This window comes from Leguminivora glycinivorella, chromosome 24 (assembly GCF_023078275.1).
Source record: "Leguminivora glycinivorella isolate SPB_JAAS2020 chromosome 24, LegGlyc_1.1, whole genome shotgun sequence".
Classification (NCBI taxonomy): Eukaryota; Metazoa; Arthropoda; class Insecta; order Lepidoptera; family Tortricidae; genus Leguminivora; species Leguminivora glycinivorella.
Window position 1 is genome coordinate 5,868,826 of NC_062994.1, and position 23,136 is coordinate 5,891,961.

At 37.0% G+C, this 23,136-nt stretch overlaps 1 protein-coding gene across 2 annotated transcripts in view; it reads left to right on the plus strand.

Moving 5' to 3' along the window:
* The first annotated feature begins 38 nt into the window (after positions 1-38).
* Positions 39-23,136, plus strand: part of LOC125238547 (zinc transporter foi) — a 76,286-nt gene continuing 53,188 nt past the window's right edge. Inside the window, exon 1 of one of the 2 annotated variants that reach the window (XM_048145882.1) lies at positions 39-228. Coding sequence is in view for 1 of the 2 variants with exons in the window: in XM_048145881.1 (XP_048001838.1) it covers positions 23,022-23,033 (12 nt within the window). In the remaining variant the exon portion in view is untranslated. Of the gene's footprint in view, positions 229-22,991; positions 23,034-23,136 lie in introns of those variants that run through there. The other variant, XM_048145881.1, reaches the window with a different exon arrangement.

Sequence of the window (23,136 nt, forward strand, 5' to 3'; positions counted from 1 at the left end):
ACACAGCACCGAACGTAGAAATAGACATGCACATTTTTTACAATCTGTGCGTGCGTCGCTTCGCGCTCCATCGCTCACGTCCGCGAGTGTCATAAAAGAAAATATTAAAAAACCAAACATTTATTGTGTGAAATAGGTAATAATTGTTAACTATAGTGGTTTTTGTTGAGTTAACCATTGAATGGAATTACGTCTTCGCTCCGAAGACGCTGTAACTCCAATAAAAAGGTTAGTGTGTCTTTAACAAATTGAGCACATTTAGTTATGTCTTAATTTGGAAGGCCGGCTCTTCCAGCGGTGTCAAGTAGCCTAAAAACGTTGCTGATTACTTACGCTAATGTCACACATCTGTATACGCGGCTGGCGGCCGATGTTAGTGTGTAAACTGGGTGAAAACTACGGTATTTGATACTGTACGTTTTCCGTTCGGCACTTCTAAGGCAACTGGTTTTAGCGGTTGAAATTAGGATATACGGAGTAGGAAATTGTTTTTGTTGCGATTTGAACAATTAGTGTAGTTAGGAAGTTGTTTTCACGTTTTTGTTCATGTACTTTTTGCTGAAAAATTGTTTTCTAAAGCTCATTGTTAAGATTTAATTAGTGATTGGAAGAGAAAATGTGGTACTTGTGATGAAAGTTAACTTTTATTTGTTTACAATAGTGGTTTTGTCTATGGTTTAACACACTTTCTTTTTGTAAAGTGTGAAATTACCATGATCATTCTTTGTAACAACAAACAAACATTATCTGTAAATATAGTTTAAGATGTAGTTGATGTTAATTTTAGGTTTTTTTTTTATTATTCTTATTTCTACTGCTACATTGTTTAAGTTTTTTTATCCATTTTGTTTCTAATTTTTTCTCATGTATTTGTGTTGGTAGTTATGGCAATAAAAATATTTTTATTTTATTTTATTTATTTATTTATTTTTATGCCCTAATTTGTATAGAGTAGGTACCTAGATTTTTTCCTAAGCAGATGTTAATTTAGTCCATTATATTAATTATTCATTATACACATATTAAAATAGTATTAGCATATCAAACACCTACTGACTTGACTCCCATGCAGTCTTAACATTATTAATCTATTTTAATATGCAGTTGATTTATTATCAACACAATATAAATAAAACATATGCCCTTTATTATTTAGTAATTAGATCTTACTTTACTGGTTACAAGTGAGTGCCAAGGTATTCTGCAAAAAGTAAATTTACTTTTCTTTAGAGTTTTTGTTAAGTATTTTGTTTAATATGGAGGGGCTGAGATATCTATGTTGGAATTAAATTAAATTAAATATATTAGTTTGCATTAAGTGTGGTAACATTTATGGTCCTTTAACATAATATAAAATTAGATGTAGTTATTACAAATGAATGTGGAAGGTGGTGGAAGTAACTGGAGAGGAAAACCGAAGAAGAGGTGGGTGGACTGTGTGAGACACGATACATACGTACAATCACGCCTGTATCCCATAAAGGGGTAGGCAGAGCACATGAAACTAGTAAAGCTTCAGTGCCACTCTTGGCAAATAAGGGGTTGAAAGAAAACGAAACTGTGGCATTGCAGTGACAGGTTGCCAGAGGATAAGGACGAGAATGATGAAGTAGGAAAGATAATGATACCTGTTAAAAACTGGCAAGAACCACTGGAGGAGCTACAGTACTTTTTCATTAGTAAATAATACACCTAAATTTAATAGATTGTGAAGTTATTTTTATGACATACGAAATCAGCTGGTGTAATACATAGACCTAATTCATCAGCCTGGTTTTTTCATACACTCCAGATCAGCAATGCCCTACTTTATAATTATCACTACAGCTTATAAAACAATTTCATATCGGCAAAATAATGTTGATAGATGGAGAGAAAGGTTTTAACCCAAACAACGCTGGATGGATTGTGTGAAACAAGATGTGAGAAAGAAAGATGTGAGTGTTGAGATAACGAAAGATAGAGGAGAATGGAAGAGGAAGACATGTTGTACCGACCCCACATAATGTGGGATTTCTCCTGCCACGGCTGTTTGTGTATTATTTATTTATTTATTTATTTAACCTTTATTGCACAACATAAAGTACAAATGGCGAACTTAATGCCTTAAGGCATTCTCTACCAGCGCGTATGCGTAGCGTGTATGTCGCGATAAACTCAAATATAATGAAACAGATTTTCATGTGGTTTTCTCTTATGAATAGAGTGATTCTGGAAGATGCTTTAGCTATAAATTTGCAACCATCTAGGGAAAATAACATAGCTAACAGCAGCGGAGTTCAAGGGGATTGCCATTATGAATAAATGTAATACATATTTAAAAGTCAATACCAGATTGAACACGATTATTATTTTACCTTTTTTCGACCTGGTGACTTTATATGTGTACAAAACGTGAGAACTTATGTGTTAAATTTAATACTTACTGAATTATTACTTTTGTATGTTTACTGGAGTTCTGAATTCCTGGAAACTAGTAGAATTGCAATAACAAGTTTTGTTTGTCTTGTAAGATAACACTTGTTTATAGTAAACAGTTTAATTTTGTTTATACTGTCTTATGACTAGTCTGCATTAACATTGTAGGCTGAAATCAAAGAGAAATATTTTACAGTAATAACTCAAAATTTACTGTAACAATGGTTTATATAAAATGCTAAGGATGTATAACATGAATTTCCTCTTATTAACTGCTCTAAGGTTAACTGGAAGAAATCCCTTAATGGGATAAGTTCGCCTTTGTACAAATGATGTGTGTGTTCTTTTTTCTTTACTGTATGTGTTCTTATCTTTTTATCTTTGTACAATAATAGTACATTACATCAGAGGCCGGGAAAATAAGGACTTCCGGCCAAGTGGGTATATACGGACAGGGATAGGAGGCCGGGAATCCGTTTTCACGCCGAGGCATGTATAGTGCTTTTCTCAAACATACAATGAAATAAAAAAAAAATGCTCTAAAGGACAATATTTTATAAAAAAAAGTTACTTTGCAGGCCTAGGCCTAAAAAATAATATGAAATCCCTTGACAGTCCTCTCGAGTTGTTGCGCCCAAAAAGCGATACTTCCCAGCCCATTTTAAGGAACATAAAGACAATATTTCATTGCATGTTTGAGAAAAGTGTATTACTACTACTACTTAACTCAAAGCCTACTTCACCCACATATATAAAACAACACAACTATGTAGTTCTACTGCATACCGCCTTTCACTATGCTTTCCACTGCCAACTTACCACGTTAATAGTTTAATAAACGCATAACTTGACTAGCTTTTTAACAGGGATTTCTTGTTTTATAATTATTATAATCTGGAAACTGGAGCATAAAATAGTACATTACGATACAAGTGCGTAAAAAAGGAAGTTCGAAACGAGTGGCGATAAATTAAAACACGACCGAAGGGAGTGTTTTAAATCGACACGAGTTACGAATTTCCTTTTCGCACGTGTATCGTACGACGTTTTTCAGTACAGAGGAGCCTCCGAAGTTTCGACCTGGCATATAATAAACCACTTCTCGCACTAGTGCGTAAAAAAAACGCCATCTGTACTGAAAAATATGTTACAACATTTATAGAAACAGAGATAGACTGATCATTGTAATATTTCAAGGACATAAATTAAAAATTCGCGTCTTAGGGACTATCCACACACACATCTTAAGACGCGGAACGGACGTCAGCACCACGCCGCCCGAGTGTAATTTAAAAAACGCCTCCTCAGTAGATTTTATATAGGAAGGGTGTAAGACGCGCCCCCAGGCGATGCGCCCCAAGCGACGCGTATACAAAATGTACTGAGGAGACGTTTTTTAAATTACACCCGGGCGGCGCGGCAATAACGTCCGTTCCGCGTCTTACGACGTTCGTCGCCTGAGTGTGGATTGCCGCTTAGGTATTTCCTATAAAAAACGTGCTGAAGAGACGTTTTTTAAATTACACCCGGGTGGCGCGGCGATGACGTCCGTTCCGCGTCTTACGATGTGTTTCTGCGTCGCCTGAGTGTGGGTTGCCGCTTAGGAACGGCAAGTTGGGCCATCCCTAATAATTGCTTGTAGCAATGCTAAGCCGGAATCCCGAAAGACAGTGTTGTAGTCCAGTAAAGTACCTGAGTAGGTATAGTGGGTACATACCTACTCAGGTGGATATCCATACTAATATTATACATTTTAAAGAGTGTGTGTGTTTGTTTGTCCCTCTTTCACGGCAAAACGGACACGAATTTACGTGATATTTTAAGTGGAGGTAGTTAAGGAGTGACAGGCTACTTTTGGTCTATTTTCCCCCCACTTCTCTAAAATGGGGGGGGGGGGGGGGGATTTGTATGAAGCATTCCGTAATTTTCGAATTTAACGCGAGCGAAGACGTGGGCAAAAGCTAGTTTATAAAATATATATAAAATATATATATTTATATAACTTAGTTTATCAAATGTAAATCGTCTCCGATTTGCCCACACGCGTTATATGCAAGCGTAGGAGATGATATACTCTAGAATAACTCAAGCAAATTAAAACCTTAACTAAACTACGTAACGACTGACACTAGAGATTATTACTATGCTAATTTAGACGAGTCTACTTATATGTCAAGATAAGCTGCATAGTACATTTTTGTTATCGCTAGAAATGCGATGTTGCCAACTAAAGTTACTTTGATGTGAGCAGTTGTTTTTGATTATAAATATAGCAACTGTCACTAATTTTGGGTCCCAGAGGGCGATTTTTGAATTTCGCATACGGGATTTGGTCACTAAAATACCGGTTGAAAACGGTGACCTGCTAATTATTTTCAGTGACAATTTTCTGAATTCGAACTCGTGAGGCTCAAAAATCGGCCCGCCAATTTTTTAAAATACCCATCTGGAAAAACCGTGAGAGTTTCAATCAATTACTACCCTTTTAATTTCACGGAGGTATCTCCATTGTAATAGTACATTACATCAGAGGCCGGGAAAATGAGGATTTCCGGCCAAGTGGGTATATACGGCCGAGCGAGCGTGCGAGCGAGAGCAATCCGTTTTCACGCCGAGGCATGTATAGTGCTTTTCTCAAACATACAATGAAATAAAAAAAAAATGCTCTAAAGGACAATATTTTATAAAAAAAAGTTACTTTGCAGGCCTAAGCCTAAAAAATAATATGAAATCCCTTTACAGTCCTCTCGAGTTGTTGCGCCCAAAAAGCGATACTTCCCAGCCCATTTTAAGGAACGTAAAGACAATATTTCATTGCATGTTTGAGAATAAGTACATTTCGCATGTAAACATTTTGGAACCCAATTAAAATCGAACGTGTTTAATCAAACTTACTAATACATTTTTTTTTTTTTTTTCATTTTTTTTTATTAAAAAACTGGCCAGTGATTGACCTTTACCCTTACGTCGCACCTGATGGAAAGTGACGACAAGGCCGAGGTTATAGCTCACTGGTTCAGTAATAGCCTAATACAGAATGCGATCTCGCAATGGTAAAAAGGGCGAAACACCGGCGGAGGGATAGAAACTCCGAGTCCTACATAGGGTGCGCAACTGCATTTCCACTCCATCAACAAAAAAAAGCCTGAGTCACTCTTTATAAATAATCCAGTATTACTTTAATATCACTGGTCTCCAGCCAATTTTTCCAGTGCGTCACAGTACACAGATAAAGCAGTACGGCCCAAGGCCGAGCACCAATTATGCGACGCTATTGTAGTCGTAAATTACTTTCTGACCTACGACACGCCCACACAGCGACGACGTTATTTTATATTCTGTGGCGTACTGTCGCTTCTTTCTGCTGTGTATAATGTGGCATGGTATTAGGACTTAACAAAGTGATAATATGTTTCATTTTCAGTTACCTTTTTTTTTAAAGCCTGCACCCACTACTCTTTCTGTTTAGCCTGTTGGTTGACTGGTAGAGAATGTCTTTAGGCATTAAGTCCGCCATTTGTACTTTATTTGTTATATTGTGCAATAAAGTTTAAATAAATAAATAAATAAAGTGGCAGATTTGATGTAAAAACTCGTGGAAACTGTGAAAATATTTATTTATTTTAAACTTGCACAAAAGAAATCATAATTGTACAAAAGGCGGACTTCCTGTCAATAGGCATTCTCTACCAGTCAACCAAGATACATAAGGTACAGTTCGGGGGACATTTATGACTAGAGGGCCTACAACTAATCGAATATAGTGTATTAATGGAAATAAAATATAGAAAATCATGTATTATGGACATGTTCCCATATTGTGGTACTCGTGGTAAAGGGGCTTCTCATGCGTCTTCTATTAGTATTTGTTCTGGAGTCATGGATGTTTTCTATGTATATAAGTATGTAATATGTGTATATCTATATAAGTATGTACCTATATCGTCGCCTAGCACTCATAGCTTAGTTTGATCTGTGTAAGTTGTCCGCCATTTTTTTTTATAAACTGGTGCATGCCGGGATTCAAACCCACGGGCACGTCGCTGGCGCTCCTTTGAGCGTCAGCGTCACAGGTTGATATTTGAGTACAATGAATCATTATTGTAATTTTAACACGTGTGATATAAAAGACTAATGGCTAACGCCACGTGTAGACAATATGGATATGGTGGTCGTATTACTCGTATTTAATATTACATGCTTATATTACTCAATAAAAATACGTAGAAATTCCGGACTTAAAGTGCCTTTAGGCATTCTTTACAGTCAACCAATTGGGCGAAACAAAAATTCAAACAGAATGTGAATTAATAGTAATACATACGAGTATATTGATTTATATCGACGACCGGTCTGGCCTGATAGTGGTTAGTGACGTTGCCCGATGGGGTTAGGTTCTTATATGTTCATTTATGGCATTTATATGTTCGTACTAATGAGTTTTTCGGAACTTATGTGCGAAATGTCATTTGGTATTTAATTTTGCCAGTCGCTTTTCGCTTAAGGAAAACATCGTGAGGAAACCGGATTAATCCCAATAAGGCCTAGTTACCCTTCGGGTTGAAAGGTCAGATGGCAGTCGCTTATGTAACACTAGTGACAGTAGTGACTAGCCAAATCTTGGGGCTTTTCAAAGCGGACCCCAGGCTCCCATGAGCCTTGGCAAATGCCGGGAAAACGCAAGGATTGATTTCAGATTTAATTTTAGAGGATTTTTACAATACATTTAGGTAATCCGAGCCGTGGCGAATTTCGGGTTGACGCAAAGACGATGATTTATCTTTAAGTAGCCATAACACAAGCCTTCTTCAACTTTGACGCTAAGTCAACCTGTGTAATATATAACACTAGCTTTTGCCCGCGGCTTCGCTCGCGTTAGAAAGAGACAAATAGTAGCCTAAATGTCACTCTCCATCTCTTCAACTACCTCCACTTAAAAAATCACGTCAATTCGTCGCTTCGTTGTGCCGTGAAAGACGGACAAACAAACAGACACACACACTTTCCCATTTATAATATTAGTATGGATTAGTATGGATTTATTTCCGTCTCATGTTGAATCTCGCGATGTTAAAGACACTTATGTTAATACATAACACGTCCGCTGCATGTCTGCATTTCTGTTTGTCACAAAGTATTTATATCGCGGCAGAAATAGAAGCGCCGTAATCGGGTTTATTTATAGTGGAACCACGCGGCATTTGGCGGGTTAACCTAGGCGACATTTTCGATTATAAAACTGTGGAGATCATAAGTTTTGATTCTAGGAAACGTATTTTTAGGGTTCCGTAGCCAAAATGGCAAAAACGGAACCCTTATAGTTTCGTCATGTCCGTCTGTCCGTCTGTCCGTCTGTCCGTCTGTCCGTCTGTCACAGCCGATTTACTCGGAAACTATAAGTACTACAGTGATGAAATTTGATGGGAATATGTGTTGTATGAACCGCTACAAAATTATGACACTAAATAGTAAAAAAAAGAATTGGGGGTGGGGCCCCCCATACATGTAACTGAGGGATGAAAATTTTTTTTCGATGTACATACCCGTGTGGGGTATCAATGAAAAGGTCTTTTAAAATGATATAAAGTTTTCTAAAAAACATTTTTCTTAAAGTGAACGGTTTTTGAGATATCAGCTCTCAAAGTCGTAAAAAGTATGTCCCCCCCCCCTCTATTTTTATAACTACGGGGTATAAAATTCTAAAAAAAATAGAGGTGATGCATGCTAATTAACTCTTTCAACGATTTTTGGTTTGATCAAAGTATCTCTTATAGTTTTTGAGATAGGTTGATTTAACTGTAATTTTGGTTAAGTTATTGGTTTATTATATTTGCTGCTACGGAACCCTTTGTGCGCGAGCCCGACTCGCACTTGGCCGGTTTTTGGTTCTAGTAAGACTAAGTAACCGTTTAAGGGCGCTGTTTAGATACTGACCTTTTCCACGTACAATTAATATAAAATAACTATCCATTTACGAAAAAAATCAAAGCTGACTAAACACATTTTTCAGTACAGATGGTCGTTTTTTTACGCACTAGTTCGAGAAGTGGTTCATTATATGCCAGGTCGAAACTTCGGAGGCTCATCTGTACTGAAAAACGTCGTACGATACACGTGCGAAAAGGAAATTCGTAACTCTTGTCGATTTAAAACACTCCCTTCGGTCGTGTTTTAATTTATCGCCTCTCGTTTCGAACTTCCTTTTTTACGCACTTGTATCGTAATGTACTGTTATAGTTTACTTAATACGTGCAAAGTCTGCCGTAGAAGAATTTCAGCTCTTGGGATTAGTTGATGAACATGACATTGATCGCTAGATTGTTACATAGCAGAAGAAAAGCGGAAATAAATTAACTATGCCCAAAAAAAATTTTTTTTTATTGGATAGGAGGCAAACGAGCAGGCAAGTCGCCTGATGGTAAGCGATCATTTCCGTCCATGGACACCCGAAACACCAGAAGTGTTGGGATTTTTTTTGCCACGAGATAATAAAGAGTCAGAAGACTCGTACATTAATGAATCGATATGTAAGAAAATTTTATGAGCCTATTGTATTGTCTTATCGTTCCGCGTGCGGTCAAGGTCAAGGTTAACAGATTATGTATATACGTATTATACGTACGTTACATTTTAGTTACATAACTTTAAGGCGAATCGTATTCTTATTTTCTTTCGAATTTGATATGTGCTTGAGAGATATGTTTAAGCTTTAACAAAAATTAACTCGATGTCAGTTTTGTGACGACTAGAGTTTGCATTATCCGACGGATTTTTAATATTCGAATAATTCGGATAATACAATTTTTATTATTCGAATATTCGAATAATTCGGATAATTTCGGATAATTTATTAAAGGGAACAAAATTAATATTACAGGTGCGTATAAGCGTGGAATTGATAACGGCTGAGATAGATGAGCGCCATAATGCGAAATTTACCTACATTTTTATTTATTTTTCGCGTAAATCAGCAAACTGTAGAAATTAAAACACGCCTAGCTCTCTATCTTTAGTTCTATGACTAGAATCTTGCAATCAGATAGTGAGCTGTTGATATAAGACAGTTAGTAGTAGTGATTAGTTAGGTGTTAGGTATAACGAGAAGTTTTTCTGACAACACCTTTACCTTGGAAATGGATGGTAGAGAGGATGGCTTCTGTAGAGTGGAACGTGAGACAACATCATTGGATATGATGATGGTTATAGGGTTGTCATATTATCCGATCCGATATCGGATATAGGAAGGATGTAAAAGGCAAAAATCAAAGATGGCGCCTTGAATGATTTCGAGAATGTATAGGAGTCGGTCCTTCGCTCGATCGGATCGGATACTCATATTATCTTAAATCTGCGGGGGCCCTTCCGGATACACTTCGACCCATCGGGATCTTTTGTGCAATTACCCCCTTCGATCTTAAGATCCTTCAGCTATTCAGGACCTTCTCGACCATCTCCACGTATCGGATGATGAGGCTCATGGGTAGCTCTCTGATGTCCTTTGGTACTAGGTAGCCTGCTCCAAAGTTCTTCATTCTTTGTCTGGCGAGGGCGTGACATTCACACATTAGATGTCTGACGGTCTCTTCCTCTTCGCCGCACATGCGACAATCTGTGTAGTCAGCGTGTGCCATCTTGGCCAAAATTCCTTTGATCCCGTAATGGCCTGTGAACACCCCCGTTATAATTTTGAGTTGTCTTTTGCCTAGCTTTTTGCTGCAACCAGATTCTACCCTCCGCATAAAGAGCTTTGAATGCTTCAGACCTACCAGGGCATCCCACTCTTTTTGGTGATTAGCCTTTGTATGGTCTTTCATAGCCGTTTTAATGGTTCCTTGTGACGTTGTCTTCAGACCTGGCCTTGGCAAGTTCATCAGCATTTTCATTGCCAATGAAGCCTTCGTGCCCCGGTATCCATACCAGTTGCACCTTGTTTTGCCTTCCAAGCTTGTTAAGAGCTTGGATGCCGTTTAATACCAGTCTAGAGTCAATTCTGGGCGATGTGAAGGCTTTGAGTGCCGCCTGACTGTCGCTGAGTATATAGATATTCTTTTCTTGGGTTTGTCTAACTATATTCTTATGTACACAGGTAATTATTGCATATGTCTCGGCTTGAAAGACAGTGGCATAATTGCCCATGCTGATACTACCACTGTAGTCACTAGTCATTTGCATAAATGCCTACGCCCGTACCAGATGCCATCTTGGACCGGATCGGATACTTAATATAAGAAGTTGAAAACTCTTTTCGTAGGCTCTAAACAAAAGCGTCCTAGTTAGGGTCTTAGAACAGGAATGAGGAAAGATATAGGTACTCGTTCAAAACAGCATAACCAAAAAAAAGAAGACCAATTAGTCGAAGACACTTCCTATCCAGGTGTGGATCATTTTAGACCTTAGTTGCACAGTGGCTGGTACCAAAGTACCAATGGAAGGGGAGAGGTGATAAATAAGTAAGTAAATTCTTTATTGTACCACCAACATAAAATATACAAGCCATAAAATTTAAAAGAATGAAGAAGGAGGAGGTACAAAGGCGAACTTATTTAAATATTCAAATCCAAAACGCCTCAAATTGCTCGGCAGCAATTTTATGGGTTTTAGTTTCCAAGCTGATCAGTAGATCGACTAAGATTTCAAAGTATAAGTAGTAATTAGACCGATTTTTGTGTATGCATATGCATGTAACTAAGGACTTAAAAGGAAAATGCCTTATATTAATTAGTGAAGTGGAGGGAATTCTGGCGTACTAAATTGCCATGGAACTGATAACAGCTAAATTCGGAGTGAGGCGCTAAATTTCAATTTCAAAAAAACAAGGGACCAGGAAATCTAGGTATAAATCTCCCTTATTAAGTACGGTTTTACAGATAACTTCACGTTAGCTATTAGCAGTAATGAAAGTAGGTTGGGGTAACGTTTTCATATTAAAAAATAATACTTGAACGTTTTTCTGTTTTTTTTAATCATCCAATTAATCGAATATTTGATAAGAACTGAGTGCGTGGGGTGAGGCATTCTGCTTACTTCTGGTCCACGAATGCTTTCTTTGTTTTGTAAATATTAGTTTGATTTTGAAGATAAATAGGTGTTAACTTGTTAGCAATAACATTGTCCGTATTAAGAATTGATCGAAATTGGTTTCAGTAACGTCTGTCTATTAAATATATTACTTATAAATAAAAAAATTATGTTTATAGAAATTATCCGTTTATCCGGATAATTTCACTTGGATTATTCGAATATTTTCGGATAAAAATATTGGCGGATATTCGAATAATTCGGATATTCGAATATCCGGATTGCAAACCCTAGTGACGACTAATTATCATGAAATTTCAATGAAAATATTGCTTTTGTGTTAATTACATAAACTATAAGCTATAATCTACAAAAAGTACTTGGTTTTTAGACAAATTTTATTCTTAATTGTCACAAAACTGACATCGAATTAATTTTTAACCCCCGACGCAAAAACGACGTGGTGTTATAAGTTTGACGTGTCTGTCTGTGTGTGTATCTGTCTGTGGCATCGTAGCTCCCGAACGGATGAACCGATTTAGATTTAGATTCTTTTGTTTGAAAGCTGAATTAGTCGGGAGTGTTCTTAGCCATGTTTCATGACAATTGGTATACTATGTCGCAGTCGGGGCTTTTTCAAAATTTTAATTGTTAACTGTCACTAATTTTGGGTCCCAATTTCTGAAAATGCTCATTGCCCACATACTTAAAAATTCAGATATTTTAAAACGTCGGAGGTTAGTTTTAAAACGTAGTCTAGTTACGCGCGATTGAGTCCCGTGTGCAATTTTAAGTAATTGATAGGTATGTTGGCTACGCACGCGCACCCTTGTCGCCGCCTGAACCAGGTGCAGAAATAACAATCAGCTTTTATTTGACACCGCACACGTGTAATTAGCATTGTAAAAAAACAACATGGTGTCAGATGTTTTGGAGTCATTACTTAGGGCCAGTTGCATCAACCACATTTGACAGACACATCATCGTCACGCAGCAGACGTCTATAGAACTTCCCAAACAATAAAATTTAACGAACGCTTTAACGTTGACAGGCGGTTTGGTGCAAACGACCCTTATACTTAAAACGTAACGTAAACGTAAACAGATTACCTAATCATCCTCATCATCCTCCTTGCGTTAATCCCGGCATTTGCCACGGCTCATGGGAGCCTGGGGTCCGCTTTGACAACTAATCCCACGATTTGGCGTAGGTAGTTTTACGAAAGCGACTGCCATCTGACCTTCTAACCCGAAGGGTAAACTAGACCTTATTGGAATTAATCCGGTTTCCTCACGATGTTTTCCTTCACCGAAAAGCGACTGGCAAATATCAAATGATCAATATATGACAAAAAGTAAAATTAAAAAATTATACAGACCCTGTTGTCTTTCGAATTTCACCGTACATTTTTTTTTTATTTATTCTATATTAAAAATCTTACATTTGTTCATACAAATTGAGTTTCGTTCTTTTTTAGGGTTCCGTAGTCAACTAGGAACCCTTATAGTTTCGCCATGTCTGTCTGTCCGTCCGTCCGTCCGTCCGTCCGTCCGTCCGTCCGTCCGCGGATAATCTCAGTAACCGTTAGCACTAGAAAGCTGAAATTTGGTACCAATATGTATATCAAATACGCCAACAAAGTGCAAAAATAAAAAATGGAAAAAAATGTTTTATTAGGGTACCCCCCCTACATGTAAAGTGGGGGCTGATATTTTTTTTCATTCCAACCCCAATGTGTGATATATTATTGGATAGGTATTTAAAAATTAATAAGGGTTTACTAAGATCGTTTTTTGATAATATTAATATTTTCGGAAATAATCGCTCCTAAAGGAAAAAAAAGTGCGTCCCCCCCCCCTCTAACTTTTGAACCATATGTTTAAAAAATATGAAAAAAATCACAAAAGTAGAACTTTATAAAGACTTTCTAGGAAAATTGTTTTGAACTTGATAGGTTCAGTAGTTTTTGAGAAAAATACGAAAAACTACGGAACCCTACACTGAGCGTGGCCCGACACGCTCTTGGCCGGTTTTTAAAACTACGAGTTGGATTTTAATGAAACTTTGCACATACACGTTTAGTATGAAAACCTTTAATAATTTGTTTTTTAAGTTGGTGGGAAATTGCAAGTGATTGGAGGACCTGGAGGAAAATAGAGGAGGCCTTTTCCCAGCAGTGAAATACAAAAGCTGGCTTAGATAAATAAATTTACCAAACTAACCTAACTAAACATCTTAAGGTTATTAGGCTAGTTAAGTGCCGTCTTAGATATACTTATATTTCATAGCACCTGCAAAGTTTTATTAGTTTTATTACAACCCAACGCGTAGTTTTCAAATGAAAGCGTTTTTTATGGAACACTGAAACTTACTGACTCTATTGTGCCTGAGCTGTAAATTCACATTTTTGACACATCTGTTTTGAAGTATGTTGCGATGTGGCTAAGATGTATCGTTTGCCAAATCTAGCGATTATTTACGAATTGGTTGAATCGATTAGGCCCTATGTACAAGGAGGCATTTAAATATACGATTTCTATCAACTTACTGAAATGTCATTTGAATCGAAATGACAGACCCTGCCACAGCACTAGTTTAAAAATAAAAATGAATGATAAATGACATAATAAGTAAATCCTGCGTGATAAATTAATATCGTAAAATAGTCACTAACGAAGATCCGCAAAAATGTAACACGTGTTAGATTATGTTTAAAGTACGTGAAATATTGTTTTAAGTACTTGATTTTTTTAAATATTATTACAGGATTTTATTTAAAATTTTATTCGGTCGCGCCAGTTTACGTTTTGTGGACGCTGTCATGTGTCAAAAATGTGAATTTACAGCTCCGGGACTATAATGGTGTAATGGTGCTCCCACACTGACTGGTGACAGGGACAGCGTAATGTCAATCCCATCGCGCTGATGTCACACAATGTTATATAACATTTATAACCGCCAGTGTGGGAGCACCATTAAATGAATATTTTACAATGTTTAGGCAAATAATGCCCACTAAAGCACTGTAATAGTATAAAAATAAATGGCCGTCCGACGGAGATGTAGGCCGATCGATCCAGGTTTAAAAGTAGGCTGTTATTCTAGAAATAATGCAGACGTAACTACCTTACCTAACAATGCACTATTACAGTTAGTATGTTTGTTTGGTCTGAATATATGTATAGGTAGTTATGTACTATGCGTTATAAAATATTGGACATAGAATAGGAGTAATTTCCATACAAAATTGTCAATCTTTACGTCAGAAATGTGACAGTTCGTTAGAAAGTGGCGGTATCATTTTTTTTTTAATACCACGTCGGTGGCAAACAGGTATACGGCCCGCCTGGTGGAAAGCGTCAAGGCGAAAGGTCACCATAACCTATGGACGCCTGCAACTCAAGGGGTTAAAAAAACGACGGGTGTTATAAGTTTCACGTGTCTGTCTGTCCGTCAGTCTGTCTGTCTGTCTGTCTGTGTGTGTCTGTCTGTGGCATCGTAGCTCCCGAACGGATAAACCGATTTAGATTTAGCTTTTTTGTCTGAAAGCGGAATTAGTCGGGAGTGTTCTTAGCCATGTTTCGTAAAAATCGGTCTACTACTGTCGCGGTCGGGGTTTTTTTAGGGGGGGTATTCTGAAAGGCTAACCTAAACACATATGTATATTTTATGTAGATTATATATATCTAAAGGTCTTAGGTAAAACGTCCGTATCCCTTACAGTACCTATGCTTGTTTGTTGCCGACTGCGCAGCTTGGCAAAGAATTCCACACTAACTCTGTCCATTGTAGTTGATCACCCAATATCCTCGATTTTCATGCCCCGTTCATTTTGTTTATAATATTTTTGCTAGCATCATTATTCACCCTGTCTGACAGTGAGACAGACGGACATCGACCTAGTAAAACGTCTGACGGACACCGTCTGGCCACATAACCTAAATTACCTGAACCACATATTCTCAATCGGCCGTAAGCCCAAGAGCCAAATCGTGACGCGTCGAGGGACCCCTCTTGGCATTTGGCACTGGCATGGCGCCTATTGGGTCACATTTATAATCATAGGGGGCATTTTTTCAACGGAATACATTCCAAACTGGTTGAAATAATGTGAAAATTGGTGTCTAAGGGACTCCCGAAACATATCGACGCGGAATTGGCTTTCGCCAAATCGCTCGTTAGTATTAGTAAGCGTGCTCCACCTTATCATCACTAACCATCAGGTGTGATCGTGGTCAAACCAGGGGCGGCTCACTCCGCATTTCTTTCATACATTCCGGCGGCCGCGAGTTCGCGGCCTATAAAGTTTGACGACCGCTGCGCTATAGAACTCAATGTCGTATGCAGCCCGTTGACAGGTTGTTGACAGTGAGGCTTCTGTACTTGTACTTTTATATATTCTGTGGTCAAACGTCTACCTATTCAAACTTTTAAAAAAAGGCGTAAGGATACGTCCAGCGACGACGACGCGTAAGCGTCTTCATATAGAGTCGATTCCGCGTCGATAAGTTTGGGGAAACCCCATAAGTGCGTTTTCACATCATCCAAACGGTATCGGATGTCCGTCGGACCGATATCCCATACATTACAGGCGCCATATTGGATTTTTTCCATTGAAATCCTTCCGACATCCGAAATCGGATCGGATAATGTGAAAACGGACTAAAGTTGCCAGATCCCAACAAGTGTGATGTGTTACGGAAACGCGCCGTTGCAAGCGTCCATCCATAGGCTATGGTAGCTTGTGACCAACGTATTTTAAAGATAGCCAAGTTCCAAATCTTGTGACGCATCTAGGAACTCCTTTTGGCACTATTCACTGGCATGTCGCCTATTGGGTCACACATATAATCATAGGAGCCATTTTGTTAACATTACCGGGTTTGGTTAAGGAGAATGTAAACAATCATTATCATCTAAAGACATCGCTTCTTAACCCCCGACGCAAAAACGAAGGGGTGTTATAAGTTTGACGTGTCTGTCTGTGTGTATGTCTGTCTGTCTGTTTGTCTGTCTGTCTGTGGCATCGTAGCTTTCGAACGGATGAATCGATTTTGATTTAGTTTTTTTTGTCTGAAAGCTGAGTTAGTCGGGAGTGTTCTTAGCCATGTTTCATGAAAATCGGTTCACTAGGTCGCGGTCGGGGGTTTTTTCAAAATTTTAATTTTGTGGTTAGGTTATAATTATATTTATCACGACTCAAAAAAGGACTGGCAACCCTAGCCAAGTCAACACCTATAAGAGTGATCTCCGTGATTTTTTACCAAAATAATTAACAAGTAACTGTCTACTCTCTGTTGCTGCAACGTAAAAGCCTTGAAGCCGATCACTTACATCGGATAATAGAAGAAATACACCTAGAGGACACTCAGGTACACCACATTATCACTTTTCCTAAAACCTTATAACAACCGTTTCACTTTTGAATGATTTTTAAATACTTGTAAACAAAAGAAGTAATTCAAAACAGTGACGGTATCAAGTTAACCTCAAACCGGTGATTGGACAACTGAGAGTGACAGTGAAAGATCTGTCATACATGACAGCCGTCAGAAATGTTGCTATCATAAAAAAAAAAAAAAAAAAAATGAGGAACACGTTCAGAAATCATAGTTAGTTTGATTTCATACTAATAAGGTTATCGCCCATTAAAAGAATTACTCGATAATACGATAACATAAAAATAAACAGAGACATCACAATGGCATCTAATTCTGCAACTACATCAAATTCAGCAACTAAATCACATTCGCCTATGTGTGTAAATTGTAGCAAAGCAATTAAAAGTAATGATTATATGACGTGTTCTTTATGTGAGAATATATATGATCTTGCGTGTACAACCGTCACATTACGGACATTTAAAGCTATGGCAAAAGAAAAAAAAGAATCATGGAAATGCCGGCAATGTTCAAACATCAAACAAAAAAAAAAGGATGCATTCAAAACAAAAGTAAATAAGGTGGAATGCTGCACAGATAAAGCTGAATCCCCTTTAACTAAAACTACTTCCACTGAAAACCTCCCCAGTTGCGTACAACATGAAGAGCACTCAAATTCATCTCTTACGGAAGACAGTCCCCAGAGTTTGCCAAATGTCTCGCGCTTTGAAAACTCGGAGATATCTGAGTTAAGGGATCAACTTGATAATGCAAATACCGAACTTTCTAGTGCACATAATGAAATTGAACGATTAAACACCGAAAATCATCAGTTAAAAAAACAAATTGACGACTATCAGAAAAAACATAGCATTTATAATAAACTACTTATTGAAGACACCCCAAGAAAACGCACACCACAAAAGAAACTAAAATCAACGGCCGCCAGTGAGGCGGAGAAAATAAAAATAAGCCTACTAGAACAAGATATATGGAAACTTAAGAAAAAAATCGTGTTTCTGAAAAAAAAGATAAATAAGATACTAAGTGAGAATATACTAATAAAACAGAAAACCGAAAAGGAAACAGGTAGAACACTATCATATATTAAAAAATCGCTATCGACAATGACTAAAAAATTAAATGATTCTACTGTAAAAACATCGTCCAACATAAACCACATACCGTCAACAAACCTTAAGAAAATGGACAAGGATGTCGGGGATTCCCGTAAAAATCAGCCAACCCACAAACCAAAGTTGCTATTATTATCGGATACCCATGGCTCGGACCTATTGTTGCCATTAATGAAAAGGAGGAAAAACGACTATGATGCGACTGCAGACGTAATAAAAAATGGGACAACAGATCGAATTCTACTAAACATTAAGGAGAAAATAGCGGACTTTAAGAAATGTGACTGTGTTATAATAATGTGTGGTTCTAGTGACTATAATGTAACTCCTATTCAAAAATCCATAACCCTCTTAAATGAAGTTGTAGAACAAGCATCACACACAAATGTTGTAATATGTGACATCCCGTATAGTATAAATGAGCATTCTTATGACTATAATCATTTTGTAAAGAAGTTCAACTTAGCTCTGCATAAAAAAATAAAAAAAACTCCAAACCTATATCTCATGAACTCCAACATGAACTTTGAAGAAAATGATTATAAGATAAATGGTGATTATCTTAACTGGAGGGGGAAATACAAACTAGCTCAATATGTAAACAATGTGTTAATAAATGTAAATGAGTATTTTTACAACAGTCAAAATTTTCCACAAATAACTGTAACAAAACTAATAACATAGTTAGTAAATCAAAGCCTGATGTAAACACTAGATCAAAAATTGTGCTTAATGTATTCCATCAGAACATTAGATGCCTTGGTAATAAGGTCTACCAATTAGAGACCATTCTACAAAGTGTGGCGAGGATCCATATTATTTGTTTAACAGAACATTGGAAAAAATCAACAGATCTGGAAACCATCAAAATAATGAATTATGAGCTTTCCTCTTCATACTGTAGAATCGATAATATTCACGGGGGCGCTTGTATATACGTGCATGATACTATTAAAGGTACTGAGCTCAGTAAGTTGGTAAATCTATCTGTAGAAATGGTAATTGAAATTGCTGCAGTTACGGTGGATGAATATAAACTAACCGTGGTATGCATATATAGGCCTCCAGCGGGTGACATACATTTATTTTTTGAAAGATTATCAATACTTTTAAACATAATAGATAGCGACCAAAAAATTGGTAATGGTAACATATTAATTGTGGGAGATTTTAATATTGATTTATTACAAAAGAGTCCTAACAAAGATAAGCTTTTGGACATTATGAACTGTTCAAATCTTAATCCTATAGTTGTGTGTCCAACAAGGTATATGAGCCTCTCAGATGGGTCATGTCTAGATCATGCTTACTCTAATATGGATAATATTGATTTTGTACCAGTAAAGAGCGGCATTTCCGATCATGATGGGCAGCTGATATCTATTAACTACCAGGCTAAAGAATCAAACTGTGCAACAATGGTTGAAATGAGACGCATAACTCCGTCTAAGTTAGGCAATTTCTATGAATTCATAGATAATTATGACTGGAGTAAAATCATCACATCGGGAAATCAACCAGATCAGATAATGGATTTGACAATAAATGTATTTATTCATGCATTCCAGCAAGCATTTCCTAAATGTAAATACCCAAAAACTAAGATAGACAAGAGATGGGTCTCTGAAGAGATCATTTCTAAAAAATATATACTAGAGGATATACAACGCCTGTGTAAAACATTTTCAAATAATGTTCCCCTTGTTAACTTTAGAGACGAGTTTGAAGAGTTGTATAATAAACTTATTATTTACAAACGCAGTAGTTACTATAAAAATGAATTAAGTAAATCAAATAATAAGGGTAAAGCAGTATGGGATATAATCCGTTATGAAACTAGTGCAACCAATGTTAACACGTTCCCTGTGCATGTATCATATGTGTAGCATTTTAGGGTATACATGATACGTGTATGCATCATGGGTGATGCACGACCCCTCGTGAACTTAAGGCATCGCCAAAACTTGCACGTGTGAGCTAGATGTTTTTTATTTGCGTGCACATATTGGGTACGAAAAGTTTGACAGAAAACACGTGCGTCCGGAGGACATTTTCATAATGTTGCCAGGTGACGGCTGTTTAAAAAAAAATGTTTTTTTTTATAGGCCCTATCAGCAGAAATGTTAGGACCATCAATTTGCTCTAATTCGTCCATGATCTTTTCTATCACTCCCTCTAAAATTATCTATATTTATTCATAAGTATATATATGGCAAAAATTAACTAATCACATTTAGTTTTGAAGAGTATTTCATGATTAACATCCGTCTTACCAAACAATTCTGACAATTGACTAGGCATATTCATATACCACTCAAACTTTTGTGAAACTTTCTTCTTTCAAAAAAATGGCATAAACAAACGTAGGCCACATATATAAAAACAAAAAGAACGTCAAATTACTTAAAAATATGTATATAAATATAGGAGTGATGCACTCAGCAATGAGATAATACGTGCATGCATCACATTGTGGGCACTAGTTTAGAAGCCTATACGTGTGTGCATCACATGTGGGTCACTCGGAAAAATGGGAAAATAGGGAAAATGGTCGTCATAAAAGATGTATTTGTATATAAATATAACAATATAATACAGTTCCGAGTTAAATTACAAAAAAATAAAAATGCACGTGAGGAGTCAATTTCTGGTTGTCGGTTGCACAGGGAACGTGTTAAAAATATATTCTTTGAGACTTCTGAACCTGACACATTAGCGACTGAAATTAACGAATTCTTTATTAATTCAGTCAAGCACGCCCAGAAGCAACCAGACATACCACTGGCGATGCACCTACTAAAAGCATTCAGACCTGAGGTAGAGGATAGTGCAGTTATAGAGCCTTTCTCGATTAGTGAAATTTATAAACTTCTGAAACAAATTAAACCAAAACCTACCAGGGATATCTATGAAGTACCTACGAGCATTCTACGTCAATTGCCTCCTTCATTTATAGATGTAATATGTCATAATATTAACTTATGCATAAAACATGGATGTTATCCTGAAAAACTGAAGAGTATTAAAGTTGTGCCTGTATATAAAGGCAAAGGAGACAAGTCGGAATTTAAAAATTACCGTCCTATATCGATAATACCTGCGTTATCAAAGATCTTTGAGTTAGGCCTTGCCAACCGACTTGTAAAGCATTTCATCAGTAAGGGCTTATTGGCTAAGGAACAGTATGCGTATCAAACTCATAAATCGACAGTAGACGCAACTAGAAAATTAATAAAAATAATTTTTGATAAGCAAGAGGTAGGGTTAAAAGTTGCAGTCGTATTATGCGACCTTTCGAAGGCATTTGACCTGGTTGACCATGCACTTATTTTGAGAAAGTTGCATCACTATGGTATTCGTGGTACTTTCCTAAAAGTCTTCGAAGCATTTCTTTACAGTAGGAAACAATCCTGTGAAATAGATATTGATGGCATTAAAGGAAAATCCAATTGCCAGTCACTTGACGCTACTTCGGTGCCACAAGGCTCCGTTATTGGCAATATTTTGTTCATAACATTAGTGAATGATCTATCTGCATGCACATCCTATGGTCAACTGATAGCATATGCGGATGATAGCGCTTTTGTTGTTTCTGGGGCAAATTTCACGGAACTTCAGTGCAAAGTGAATGCCTTACTTATGGATGTAAGGAATTGGTTTACGGTTAACGGTATGCAACTTAATTTGGATAAGACGAACGTTCTTCAAATCAACCTTAGGGGTATTCCACTACAAACACTTAAAATTGAATTGGATAATATCACCGTTCCTAGAGTCGAGAAGGCAAAATACCTGGGTTTCATTTTGGACTCTGGCTTAAAGTGGAATGACCATATTGATGAACTGTGCAAAAGATTAGGTAAAGCTTGTTTCGCCATCTCACGCCTAACAAAAATGCTCGACAACGATTGCGTAAGAAATGCTTATTTTGCTTATTTTCATTCAATCATCACTTATGGAATTGACATGTGGGGACAGGCGGCTGATAGGCAAAGGGTATTTATTCTCCAAAAAAGAGTGATTAGAATAATGGCTAGGGTGCCCTGGGATACGCCTGCCCGTGATATTTTCCGGTCTCTAAGGATAATGACCTTTCCAGGTCTCTATATATTTGAGGTAGCAAAAGTGGTGCGTAGGAACCTCGAAGAATTCAGAATGCGTGGTCCAAACTATCGTCATGGCTATAACATTCTGCCGAATAGACACAGACTGAAAAAATCAGAGCAGTGTGTGTGGTACACAGGTCCCAAAATTTACAACAAGTTACCCAATGACTTAAAAGTAGTTGAAATGTCTGACACCATGTTTACAACCAAACTCAAGAAATACCTAATAGAGAAAGCTTTCTACTCGGTAGATGAATTCCTAAACCCAAATGACTAGTAGCTATGTATATTCCAATTGCCTATGACATTCAATATTGCTAAAACTTATATTTTATAATTTAATTGCACAATTATATGATTTGCAAGAATCTAATTCGACAGTATCTCCCTATAATGTACCTATCTAATGTTATTATTAAGTGAATAATTGATGATTATTGTAGTTACTATTCTCCTTTATTGATTTCCTTATTATTATTTATGTTGGTCTTGTTTACTATGTACCTATGTTAAATTAAGTAAGCAGAAAATGTTAAAATGACGTGTAACTCCTGTTATCAATAAATGATTGATTGATTGATTGATTGATATGAAATAACATAAAAATCAACTCTATTGTATCTGACATAAGGTTTATGTTTTAAGTAAATTGATAAGATGATGTGAGTAAGAAAAGAAGTCAATTTGAATTTAGAACAAAAACGCATCTTCCCGTTTTAAACGTCATATCTCTTTAAATTAGCACATCGCAAAAAGAACTTAATCTAACGCTTGATAAGATTCACATTCTATATAGCGCTTGCGATTGATATGAGTAAGACATTTGAAATTGGAAGAAAAACGGATCCTTCCGTGTTCCGCGTTTAAGAGTTTTAGTTGTTTTTAATATAAAATGGCGGTTAGGCGCTACAGGTTCAGTCGTGGGGTGGGTTTCATCCTTCGAGGTACTTGGATTTGCGCGATGTTTCCTCCGGTGAGTTTTTAAACTAATGTTATCGAAGAGAAAACACATGATATGGACATGTTATGCCCATAAACGGAATACAAGGAACTTCGAAATTATCCAAAAATTATAA